Here is a 13,683-nt window from a genome sequence, read left to right as displayed (position 1 = left end):
ATGATGTCTCAGGAAATGAACTGGTTCGGTAGCACACAATTAAAATAGTCAAGTTCCTTAGCGAGTGACTGTATCTCATTAGCCCGCTCAACTAAGAATGGTCATCACTCATCTTGTAGTCCTGGTACTGTTCCATGACATAAACTCACTCTGTGTCCGAGACCCCGAACTTGGTCACAAACATGCCTCACATATCCTCGCCAACCATAGTGGTCATGAAATGATTAATGATCTTGTCGTCAAGAACAAAACAACACCTCTGAAAATATGATACGGGAAGTTTTTTTTATTGTTGAAAATATGAGTAATTTCCCACTAAGTTAACCAAAAATATATTGATAAAACATGATGAACATAACAAGCATGATTGTTTGACTGGAGTGCCAATCAACCTAAACAAATGATTTAGTATGCAAGATAGGAAGAGCATGTCCATGTCCATTGCAAGCAGTGGTAATCCAAGTACAACACCTAACATAAGAGATATGAGCACATATAGTGCGGTGGAAGAATATATGTTGGCAGTACCATCAGAAGCCTATGGAAGTATTGGTTGTTGTGTGTGCGAAATTGCTGTTCATGACATCTAATTCACCTACTACATGCTAATGGTTGCTAGAATTGTGACTTACGTTCTAAAATTAATCATGAAATTTGCTTATTTTTTCAACGGAAACCGAAAGTTCAGTGTGCATGTTTCAACGTGCGCGTACAGCAATCATGTAAAGCTCCGTCATTTCGCACAAACTCGTAGTGCTTATCACTTTGTGTCATGCCAGCAGATCAATCTGGATCAGTATTGGAGAGTGGTTCTCTCATTGTTGATGGTTTGTGGTTAATGCTTCGTGACTCATTGTTGAGATTTACCACTACGAGAGAGACAGAGTCCCAGCATGACGACGACCGGGGAGTAGTTAATACCACCCACCCAAACGAGAAGCGTGGAAATTTGCGAGTGGAAAATCGAACTGGACAGCAGGCAAAACCAAGCAATGCAAAGCCGAAACTTCATTCGCTTTCACAGATCTCCTCGACTAGATACTACTACTGGTGACAAGATTACTTAGGATAAATCCTAGAAATCTGATTGATGAACACGGGCGCGGCGCGCGCGCTTAGGCCGCGTCCGGCTGGCGTGGCGGCTCGACGGCGTCAGGGAACGCGAACGGCCTGGCGCTGGCGAGGAAGGACGGCAAGTCGTCGCCGGGCATGGTGACGACGACACTGGGCTCCCTGTCGAGCGGCACCATCCCGCGGGCCGACGCCTCCTCGCCGGCGCTCCCCCGGCGCGACGACCCGGACGGCTTGCGGCGCGTGCAGACGAGCACGAGCAGCGCCACGGCGATGATCCCCATCATGAGCGTGAAGCCGATGAAGATGTACGGCGTCGGCGTCCTCCAGAACGCCGGGTGCGCGCCGTGGCCGGCCGCCGCCGGAGCCCCGGCGACCCCCACCAGCGCCTCGCCTTCTCTGATCGGCCTCATGATGCACGGTGAATCAAACGGATGTCGATCCCTCTCCCTTCCCCCCTCCCCCTCCCTCCCTCCCTCCCTCCCTCCCTCTCTCTCTCTCTCTCTCTCTCTCTCTCTCTCTCTCTGGGCAGAGCTGGGTTTCTCGCTTCTTCTGTGTGGCTGTGACGTCTGAGTGAGTGGGAGGGGGGAGGGAGGCGGGGTATTTATAGGTGGCGCGCGGGGGAGAGGGGTGAGAGAGAGCGGGGAAAAGAAGCCGCTCGGCTCGGCGCGGCGCGATGGAGCTTCTCTTTGGGTTGCTGCTGCTGCTGGGTTGGGTTTGGCCGCTTGGATGGTGGGACCTGGTTTTTGCCTTTGGATAAAAACCGGATTCTTTGGATAAAATAAATTCGATGTACTGCAATTAATTTCTGTGACTTATCTAAGGTTCTGGAACTTTCTGCAAAAATCTCTGGGAGAAACGAGAAGCGGATACTCGAGATTCGAGAACGCCCAGGTATGACTGTACTGGTACCGGCAGAGTTCAATTCGGAACTTTGGGTGGAGGAAATTCAGGGAACCTATCCATGTGCAAATCAAACGAACGCTTTCGGCAAAAAAAGAAGACGGTGCATGCTTGCCCGGCCACTGAACTTGGCCCAGGGATCGGGATGGTCCACGCCTTGTTGCTCCTAGACACATTCGGAGGCTTGAACAAACCGACGGCGGCGTGGCAACAGCGCATGATCACCAACTTTGTACTGCGCCGTCAGCTGTACATGCGACGGAGCAGTTGCGGTTTCAATCCCGGCGCGTACTGTTGAGTTTCTAATTAAGCCCATGCAGGCACATCAGATCAGTGGAGCGAGCAATACTACTCGTAGACAGGGCGACGGAGGTTCAGCGAACCTTGCCGTGAAAGAAAGGAGGAGTCGATCGTCGACGAACCTGGTCCAGGGGTTTGGGATGGTTCGTGTATGCGCCGCTTGGTCCTTTTCGAAAGAAAAAGACAAATGCGCCGCTCGGTGGTAGCTGTCAGACTCTTTCGGAATGAACGATCGACGGGGCGACGAGGTATGTGCCCTGCTGCGTTTGGGTGTTGGTGGGAGAAGAAGACCATGCAGATGCAGTGCGGTACAACTGATACTAGTACTAGGAGCTGTCTTGACCGTTGGTAATTACTAATACGCTCCGGGTAATTGCGATGCGCGTCTGCCTCCATAGTTCGTTGCTATTGCAATACTTTCTCGTCGGAAATTATTTGTCCATGAAACGAAACATATTTTAGTTTAAATATATTTATTTTTAAACCATTTCTGCTACGAGTAACTTCGGACGGAGGGAATAGTAAGTGTTGGAAAACTTGGGCTTAGATGAAACAAGTCATTGGCCCATTATAGACCAAGTCCCTCCACTTAACCTTAAAGTGGGCACTTATCCCTCCATCCCCTAGTAGTCATATAAAGAGAAGAGCATCATGTGTATGTACAGTTGATGATGATTAATAAAGAAAAACTCCCCTCTACATCTCTGTGTCCACTTACTTTCTGTACCTTTGTGTGATCGACTACGGCGCTTTCTCCCGCTCCGCAACCTTGGACCGGACTCGTCGATAGGAGTTGCGGAACACGTTATTAGCACGCTTCGCTCCTCCAACTCTTCATCAAGCCTGCGTCAAGTCTATATTGAATAGGCTTTCGTTGATTTCGCGGAGGTATGGAGCTGAAATTCGTTGGCAAAAATGGATTCCGCTTGTTGTTGTGATTCCATCTTTGCAATCCCGTAATTTTTTAGATTAATTTTTACCTACAGTGTGGATTTTCCTCGTGAGATCGTGGCGGACTTGATGTCGCCCGCCAATGCGGATCGATCTTGCATGTAGAGGAACTTGTTGACTATGCTGTAGGGAGACGGTGCCCTGATGAGCATGGCACCGCCGCGATGCACTGGATGTGCACGCGTCGTCTCGCTGGTTTGCGTCGTCCGACGACAAACGGCAGAGACGAAATCGTCTCCCCAAACTCATACATGCCGTCCGGATGACTTGCATGTGTTATGTGTATGCAAATCACCGTGCACTTGGGGCCTGTTTGGTTGCCGTCGACAACAGTACCCACATTGCATACGCTTCTTCACTCAGCATGACTCTCGAAAAACAGCTTCATATGCGACATCTGCAAGTTGTTTGGTTGCCTGCATATGGACTGCCTGCATTAGTGGATCAACTTTGGCATGCTGTTTGGTTGCCTGCATTGTCTCGACGCATACAACTACACGCTGTTTGGTTGCCCGCATGGGGTATGATTAAGAGTTAGCACTTGCACTTAGTACACGGGGGTAAGAGCTAGCAGAGGAAGAAGGAGAAGAAATGCAGTATGCGCCGGACCATGGCGACTGCGGTGGATAGTGGTCGTGGCGCCGTGTCCGACATGACGAGCATGGAGTCGTGGACAGGCGACCCCGTCGGCGGCACGGCGAGCGATACCGTCGGCGAACTAGTTGCGGTGCTCGCGTAAACACGGTCGACAGAGGAGAAGAATGCAGTGCCCGCGCCATGCTATCTTCAGTGCACTGGACGAGAGAGGAGGCCGAGATGATCGACACGGGAAATGACTCTAGTGTGGTAGGGCGAGAGAGAGGAGGCTAAGATGATCGACCCCGTCAGCGGCGCGGCAAACTGCAGTGTGCATGGAGGCAGAGGACACAAGAAGCAGTGAGCGCGTCATTGCAGTGTCAGTGCAGTAGGAGGATGACAGAGAGTAGGCCGAGATGAGCGACGCCGGAAACGACTCTAGTGTAGTAGGACACGTGCAAGGAGATCAAGGGGAAGGGCGTCGGCGTCGAGAGGGACGAATAGGAGGGCTTTGAGCAGAGGACAGAGGAGCTCGACATGGCGGCGTCAGTGCAGTACACTGCTGTTCAAAGAGAGATGCAGCTACAATCGTCGAAACCAAAAACTTATAACACGAATGTTGTGAGGAACTGTGAGATTAGGCTGCTGGTCAAAGGAAATTTCAAATGATCGATCGTGTGTGAGAAATCTGACAAAATTCATCCAGAATAGCTCCAAACGGAAAGACGAGATTAAGAACTTACGGCCGACGAAACTACAAACCGATCGACTGAATGGAACCGTAGCATTGAGGTGCATATTTTTCATATAGAGCTTACCACAAATGAAAGCATCGTTATGTAGATTAGAGGGGTATGGAAGAGAGGAGATTAGAGAGGAGCCTAATAAAGATAGAAGAAGACATCACGTAAACGCCTTGCATCCCTTCCGTCTTCACTCGTGAAAAGGCCCACTCGGTTGCGCTCGGCTCGGTCCGGCTCAGGAGAAACTGCTGATTCCTGAATTTCCAATAAATCAGGCTCTAGGCTGCTTTAAGAAGCGTGCGATGCAGATCCAACGATGAAACCAGACAATCAAATAGGCCTCTTGCTTCCCGCACGGGCCTGATTGAGCTTTATCAGGCAACCAAACACACCCTTGTTGTATCGCGCTGGCCTCTTCGTGGACAGCCCTGTTGGCCGTATCACAAGAGGTCCGTCAGCTGTTTGCCTCGGCTGCTGGCAGCAGCCGCGTCGTGTTTCCTGCAGTGCTCGCGCTGTAGGTCGCTGCCAGGCTTGCCTGCGCGCCGGCGCTCACGGCGGTCAACGGTTGGGCCACCATCACGGCCCCGTGCTGGATGGCCAGCCAGCATGGCCGAGCTGTGTCGGTCCTCGTCGATGTCCGCCACCGCGCCAAGCCTCAGCTGCACGATGATCCGTGCATGTTGCGTGATAGGCCGGCTACCGCCCCTCTGCTCGAGCCCGCCCGCCGTGTGCTTAGGGTCGCTGGTCGCGCACGTTGCCGCGCTTGCAGTGGCCGAGCCGCGTCATGGCAATCACGCCTTGCTGCAAAGGCAGCCGCCTCGTGCGCGAACCCTGCTGACACATCGCACTTCGTCGGACGTTGCCGCAGGGCAGCCGAGCGCCTGAGAGCGCCGCCGCGCGCTACGCGAGCCGGGCCATGGCCTAGTGTTCGCCGCCGCACTACCGCGCGTGACCCCCGTTGGCCGTCGTCGTGACCGCCCGAGCTCCCGCATCGAACCACGCGCGCCGCTCTGCTACGTGTGTCGCCGGCCCTGCTGGCCACCGCGACCAAGCGGGCTGTTGCCCTGGTCAACCGCCGCCGCCACGTTCCACTCGGGTGGCTGGGAAACCTAGCCACTGCCCCCCAAGGGTTGGGCAGTGTGGGCAGGCCGGTGTTGGGTTGGGCCTAGATGGGCCTCACTGCGGGTGCTTTGTAATAGAAAAACAGGAGTGGCGGCTGTGCACATTAAATTGTCCGACGGCCCGGGTTCGGCATACTGTCGTACATTGCGGCACGTGCGTGCGTTTTTACATTTTTACACTCAGATTTTTTTCCGTGTTTATGTGCATTATATTCCTGCTGAGTCATTTTGCGCATAAGCCATCGGTTTAGTCTGTTTTTGTGGAAAATGTATAATTGTGCTTAAAAATGTTTCGGGAATTCGATGTTAGAGCCAATTTTCATGTTTAGGACGACGTGCTTAACATGCTATTTTAACATGCATGCTCCTATTATATGCTTTTACTTTTGTAGATTAATTGTTGCTTACTTTTAATCGCTATGTAATGCATATTTTAGCATGCTATACATATCGGAACGTCACTTTGATGAATAAAATATATCATCATCGCTTTTACATCATGGATTACCCGATGTAACCCCTTGATAATGCTGATGGCTGGAATCAATAAACCGGGAGTCCATCTAGTTGGCCCAGAAGGGGTTCTACTACCCCACCGAGCATTCAACATGTAGATCATCCTCGGGTCCGAGTGACCCTAGAGGGCGATAGGCTTGTGGACCTAGATGGTCTTCACCACTCCTAGGGTGAATGCGCGAATATTGTATGGGCTAGGGTACCCCACCTTGTCATTCAGCGTGGAGGTTGTCCTCGAGTCTGAATGACTTAGGGCGATAGACTTGGAGACCCAAATGGTCGTTGTCACTCCTAGGGTGAATGTCGGTTGCTGCACTTTCTTCAACTCCACCTCCGTGGTATCTTAAAAAATGTGTACATGACAGACCACAGTGCCCTAGTCTTTTAGATCGCTCTCACAAGGGTTGTTCGAGAGGCTGGAGCACATTGTTTGTCCCCATGGAAAGGAGTAGAACCATTGTTGCGCAACCGCTTGGGGGTGTCTATATTATCTAGGGGGGCACCATCTGCTCATACAGCAACACTTTATAGGTGCCCATGGTAGAGCCATTGGGGGTCCCCCTTCCATGACACACGAACTCGATGGTGATGTTATCATGGCAAAAGCTCTCCTATTTAGAGATGCTTAACCGCCTCGACATCTACACTAGAGTAAATGAACCCCTCATTTATTCTCTTGGTTTCCCATTTGTTTATAATTCCCTAGATTAAATTGATACATTCATCTCCGGTGGGTTGTACTCTATTAGAGCAAAACCTTACTCATCATTGACGTTTGGATGATGTTTGCATTCATCCATTTATTCCTTTATTGAATTTTTGATAGCTTGTTATGTTCTGAAATGTGTGCATTTATTGTTTATGTAGTTTCTTCCTCGCTACATTACATTAAGTCGATGTTATATTTTAGAACACGTGTAGCATTATGTGCCTTGTTGATAGCAGTACCACTAATACCATTTTACCAGAAACTAAGTACTTTGAGTCTATTAAAAAATATGGGAATTTTTGTGACAATCGCCAGCTGTAGTTCGAATGTATTCGGTTCCAGAAGAGCCGCCTTCATATTTTCTATAGGGCAACTGTGATCATTAATGATTCATTGTTGTACCCGGAATTGACTCGTACTCTTTTGAGCTTTAAAGACATCCGCGCTAATGGTTTCCACGTTGAGACCGATTACGAGTATGGCCAAGCGTGTATACTCATCATCGAGCAGATGCAAATGGTAAACATGCTATCAAAAGGCTTCCTCCGTTCGACACAGGGCTATACTACACTAAAATAGTAGCACCGCCTATGTACACTACCCTCAAGACTATTTAGAAGTTCTGAACTTTTCTGCCTCTAGCATGATAGGTTAGGCTGTCCCTGACTTAGGATGATGGGAAATATAATTAACAACTCGCATGATCATAATGTTAATATGAAGAACTTCCCGAATCCCGATGATTTCGTATGATCCGCATGCGCCACGGTGAAGTTAGTCATTAGGCCATTGCCCCTCAAGGTGAGGGATGAAATCCCCGCGTTCTTGGAACGTATCCAAGGGGACATATGCGGTCCAATTCAGCCCCTCACGGGGCCATTTTAGTACTTCATGTGCTCATTGATGCTTCCTCTAAATGGTCCAATGTTTGCCTGCTGTCAACACGGAACCATGCCTTTGCAAAGTTGATCTCTCAGATCATACAAATGAGGAATAATTTCCCTGATTATCGTATAAAGTCTATTCGAATGGACAATGCCGGAGAATTTACTTCAAAGGTGTTCGATGATTATTGCATAGCAATGTGAATCAAAGTTGAGCACTCGGTACCGCATGTTCATACACAAAATGGACTTGCCGAGGCATTAATTAAAAGAATTAAATTCATTGCTCGACCGCTCCTTCCGGGTTGTAATTTACCAACTGCATGTTGGGGCCACACAGTCTTGCACGTAGCCAAACTCATCAACTTTAGACCGTCGGCCTACAACATCCACCCTCCTGTTCAGCTTGCGCAAGGGGCGGCACTGAAAATTTCCCACCTTCGTAGGTTCAGTTGCCAGGTATATGTACCAATACCACCACCCCAGCGATCAGCAATGGGCCCGCTCCATAAGTTGGGGATATACGTTGGTTATGAGACTATGTCCATAATTAGGTATCTGGACCCCATGACAGGTGACTGTCACAAGGCTCGTTTTGCTAATTGCATTTTTGACGAGGATTTTTTCCCCGACTTCAGAGGGAGAGAATCAACCCCTTGATGCTAAAAGTCGAGAAATCACGTGTCAAGCCACGGGAATCCATGCTCATGACCCGCGCACTGCTGAGACTGAGAGAGAAGTCCAAAAGATAATAGATTTGCAGTCCTTAGCAAATCAACTGCCTGACCACTTTAGTGACTTAAAGACTATGACAAAGTCGCATGTGCATGTGTCCAATGCACTGGAAAGGGTTGAAATACCGAAAACAAATGATGGTATACCTGTTGTGGTTCTAAGACTGACAGTAGAATAGGGGGGTAGGAATGCAGAGGCAAGATCCTAGCTATGGAGGAGTTGTACACATGAGTTTTATGAGTTCAGGCCCTTCTCGGAGGAAGTAACAGCCCTATGTCTCGGAGCCCGGAGGCGGTCGACTGAATATATGTGTGTGAATTACAGAAAGTGCGAACCCTTGTCCCAGAGGAGGGGGGTGGCTTATATAGAGTGCGCCAGGACCCCAGCTCCCCTCCGTTACACAAGGTTCAATGCTCATAAAGGAGGGGCGTTACTGGTAACGTCTGCAATAAAGTGTTGTAAATGCCCATAAAGCTATGGCTTAAGTCCTGACCGTTGCAGAGTGGGGGGTTTCTCATCTTCTGGTGGTCGAGTGTCTTCAAGGTGGTCGAGTGAGCACACCTTCATGGTCGAGTGGATGATGGTTTCTCTTCGACTGCTTCTGATTTTTTGTAGAGATGTCCTTGGGGAGGGTATGTATGACAGATCCATGACCCTACCCTATGTACATAGCTTCATCATTAGCCCCCGAATGGATCAGGGTTTGAGTGAGGAAGGAGTTGGGAACACTTCCGACCCATTCTTTGTGCTATGAGTATATCTTGTTCTGGAACAATGAGTTGAGGTGACGACGTCGGCTCCTTTCTCAGTCGCCTTGGTCCATTCTTGGTTTTTGTCGAGTGAATTTTCATGGTAGAATTCCGAATGATGATGTAGAGGATGTTTGTCTTCGGTCTGACAAGTTGCTCTGCTCTCCGCGGATTTCCGCGGATTTCACGGGATTCGAATTTTGGGAAGTGCGCCAAACGGACGGAACCGAGGTTATCGGGACGGATTAGGCAAGTCTCCTCGATCCCCGCGCCACCTTTTTCGCCACGTACTACGCGCGTGACTGTTGCGGGATTTGTTTAGATCGCCTGGGTCCACCAGTCAGTCACTCGGGGGACGACCCTATAAAAGGCCCCGGACCAGGCCTCTGCCCCGCGTGCTCCCATTCTCTCTTGTTCTTCTCCCGATCTCTTCGCCACTCTCGCTTCCGTTCTTGTCGCCGGACTCTCGCTCGAGCTCAACCCGTCGCCATGGGGAAAGAGAGGACGGTGGCGCTAGAGCGCGCGAAGAAGGCGACCGCGAAGGCGAAGGGCAAGCGGACCAGCCGGGGCGGATCCTCGTCGAGATCCGTCCTGCCACCGGGCTGGATCCAGGGCGACTGGATCCGCTCGACAATCACCCAGGACGACCTCGACGACCTGGTGGAGGGGGGACTGATCCCCCACAAGTCGGCACGGCTCTCGGGGAACGAAACCGAGCCGCATCCAAGGGAAGGTGAGTGTGTTCTCCTCGCCCCCCACGTAGATCGCGGATTCTCACTGCCTCCCCATCCTTTCTTCCGGGGTTTTTTGAACTTCTTTGGGGCCCAACTCCACCATTTCACTCCAAACACCATAGTCTATCTGGCCGCTTTCGTGTTGATGTGTGAAAACTTCTTGGGCTGTCGACCGCACTAGGGTCTTTTCAAACACATCTTCACCTGCCGCTCCCAGTCGGTCAAAAAGGCCAAGCCGAGTGGTGAGAAGACACAAGTGATCCAGATGTGCGGGGGTCTGGGGATCCAGATGAGAAGCAAGAGTACTTTCCCAGCCATGATTCTTCCTGACTCGGTCCGGGGCTGGCAGTCGACTTGGTTCTACTGCAAGGATCAGCCGACCTCGGGTCAGTCGACTGGACTTCCTCCCTTTTCCTTGGCTCGAGTGGAGAAGCCTGCCCCCCTGAAGGTAGTTCCAGAAGAGAAAGCGCAGGTCAAGGTGTTAGTCGAGCGGGTCGTCCAACTCGTCCGCGACGGGGTGACCGGGATGGACCTGCTGGAGGTCTTCCTCGGTCGACGCATCCAACCGCTTCAGGCGCGTGATCATCTGATGTGGATGTACTCTGGGCTCGAGGATTCCACTCAGATCCACCCGGAGGATGTCAGTGAGGATACCTTGGAGAAGTGGTTGATGGGGATCACCAGCAACAAAGACAACCCTCGGGGTTCTAGGAGGGTGATTCCATTCGACAACTTGCACCAGCCGGAGCAGGTATAATTCTGTTTTATCAAGTATCTTTCCGATTCACTGTGTGATATCTTGTTTATGGTCGACTGAATTTCCCTTGACCGTTGTCCTTTCAGGCCCTCATTGACATGTACTCAATGCCCAACGGAGTGCAGGACCAAGACGCTGAGGAAGAAGCGAGCGGGGGCGAGAGCGGCGAGGAGCATTCGGAGGCCGAGGATGACGAGGAGAGCGACGAATCGACCGATGACAAAGAAGTCGACTCACCTCCTCGCAGGGAGAGGAGATCCAAACACGCCCACGACCTGGCGAGTGCTCCTGACTTGGTGGCCGCGCTGACTGGTCAGTCTTCGAAGCGTCCTAGGACGTCTTCCCCGATGCCGACTGAAAAGGCTCCAAAGCAGTCCAAAATTGCGCCGCCTCCAGCGCCGAAAGCGCCGAAAGCTACCTCCTCCAAACTGCCAAAAGCTTTGCCTAGGATCAAAGTGACCGTTCCTACTGTCTCTGGGTAACCATCTGACTTGTCCTTCTCGTCGACTCAATTAACCGGATGTAACCGATTGAATGCCGGTCTTTGCAGTGCTGCTACGTCAGGAACCTCTTCTCTCCAGTACTGGGACGAGGAAATGGAACATGCGGTAACCTCCAACCCAGGTATAAACTCTTGCGATTTTGTTCTTGATTCTTTGGTCGATTGCGTTCGAGTGACTCACTTGGGGTCGAATGATCTGCCTTGCAGCTCCACCCAACGTCATCGATCTTCCAGATGACGATGAAGATGTGGCTCTAAGCCCAGGAAGAGCAAGAAGGTAGCCGCTGGTAGGATGTCTCGGCAAGAACCAACTATGACACCTCCCGCCCGTCAACCTGAAGACGCGGACAGGGCTTCTGTGACCTTCGCTGCACCTTTGTCGAGTGAGCACCCCACACCGCCGACTACACCTTGATTCCTTCAGTCGTCCAACTCCACACCACAGAGCTCCAAGCCGCCGCACCTTGACAGTGCATGAGAACAGCCAGGCTGCCTACGACGCCAGTGCTGCCCTTCAGGCCAATGTCCAGGTGAGTAGACTTTCTGACTGTTTTTGCTCTGTGAGGAAGTGTTACTTGAAAAATTCTTCTTCTACATAATCTGCTGTTCTTTGCGTCGAATTAGAGCACCCACTGGGTGTTTTGTTGTTTTTGGTAGTTTCGATCTTCCACTCGGTCTGGGCGAGTGGGATCTGAACCGGTGGGGGCACGCTAAGTGCACCCACTGGGTGTAGTCCCCGAGACCGCGGTCGACTGCTGGCAGTCGACTGGGGTCTGAGTTCTTCTTTCCTTTCTTTTGTACTCCTTACACTCGACTCAGGCGGACCGGTCGAGTAGTTTCATTCTTCCACTTGGTCTGGGCGAGTGGGACCTGAACCGGTGGGGGCACGCCAAGTGCACCTACTCGGTGTAGTCCCCGAGACCGCAGTCGACTGCTGGCGGTCGGCTGGGGTCTGAGCAGGTTTTTTTTGGGCCGGGCGGACCGGTCGAGTTGAGTCTTAGTCAGCGGGGGCACACCAAGTGCACCCGCTGGGTGTAGCCCCTGAGACCGCAGTCGACTGTGTGTAGTCGGCTGGGGTCTAAGCGAACTTCTTTAGGTTTTATTCACTCAGAAGTAAACAACTTTTGATCTTATCAACTGATCCGTCTTTTGCCTTCTGCAGAAGTCTTGCACTCTCATTTCTAAGTTTGCTGAACTTGAGGAGAAGCAGAGGCAACTCAACCTCGACTTGGAATTAGCCCAGCAGAATCTGAAGAAAGCTCAAGACGAAGCCACTGGTATGGAAGGTAACTGACTGTCGACTGACTTTCAATACATTTCTTTGATCTCTTCTTTGATTCGATTGCTTCTTTTGCAGAGAAAATAAAGTTGGCTCTGGAGAAGAAGGACTCGGACCTCGCCGCCGCGCAAAAAGCAGCCCAAGATAAAACTGCTCTCGCAGACCAGAAGCTTGCTTCAATTGGAACGCTGGAAGGAGATGTGACGAAACTGAAATCTTGTCTTAATGAAGCTAACCGCGAAGTGACCAGTCTGAAGAAGGACAAGGTCACCCTGAATGAAAAGCTGGAGTCTGCGATCCGCAAGAGGAATGACACGAAAGCTTATCCGAGGACTCTTGCCAAGAAGCTTTATCTCACGCTGGAAGGTATTTCTTTTAATCCGACTGTGTTGATGCTTGCGATCGGATCTTGCTCGGTCGATTGACTAATTTTTTGCTGTAGACTTCTGTCAAGACTTCGACGAGGAAACTGGATGGGTCGAGACGGGTCTGGACCCTATCACTTCTCAAGTCTGCGACGAAACTGCAATGAACGTGCTCCGACTGGAGTCCCATATCGCCAGCGCCACAAGCTACCTCGCGCTCCTGAAGGAGGTAGTCTCCCGAATCGACTCATCGCTTTGGCCGGGGGCGACGCTTCAGAATGATCTGGAATCCCTGATAACTCGACTTAACGAGATCCCTGACTGAGTGCAAGAATGGAAGAAATCCTCCGCCCGGTGTGGTGCTGATGTGGCGCTATCCTTGGTGCGAGTCCATTGCAAGGAAGCTCGAGAAGACAAGCTGGCTGCGATCAAAGTCGCTAACACCAAAAAGCATGACTTCCGGTCCTTCATGGAGACTATCATTGCTGCCGCCACTCGGATCGCTGATGGGATCGACCTGGCTCATTTGTGGAGCCTGCCAGCCCTCCTCCGACCAAGTGAACAAACTTACAAACTTGAATCTGCTTTAAATTTGCCTCGGAATGCCGAGTGATTGCTACAACCATTGAACTCCTTCGGGCTCGATGCCCGAGCACTTTTGATTTGCTGCCTAGAACTTTTAGGATTTATCTGAATTTGGTTTATCTCCGAATGTGCTTGTGTTTGCCTTCGAATGGACTTTGCTTACTGCTTGGAATAGTCTTTGTGCTGGAGACGCAGCTCTGAGG

The 13,683-nt window shown here is 51.0% G+C and overlaps 1 protein-coding gene across 1 annotated transcript; it reads right to left on the bottom strand.

Moving 5' to 3' along the window:
* Nucleotides 1–981: 981 nt before the first annotated feature.
* Nucleotides 982–1,558, bottom strand: LOC125521851 (protein GLUTAMINE DUMPER 6-like). The gene has a single exon (XM_048686911.1). The coding sequence runs from the start codon at nt 1,482–1,484 to the stop codon at nt 1,116–1,118; it is 369 nt and encodes a 122-aa protein (XP_048542868.1). The 5' UTR covers nt 1,485–1,558; the 3' UTR covers nt 982–1,115.
* Between the last annotated feature and the right edge of the window lie 12,125 nt (nt 1,559–13,683).

Source organism: Triticum urartu, chromosome 7 (assembly GCF_003073215.2).
Source record: "Triticum urartu cultivar G1812 chromosome 7, Tu2.1, whole genome shotgun sequence".
Classification (NCBI taxonomy): Eukaryota; Viridiplantae; Streptophyta; class Magnoliopsida; order Poales; family Poaceae; genus Triticum; species Triticum urartu.
This window is presented reverse-complemented; position numbering and strand designations above follow the sequence as displayed.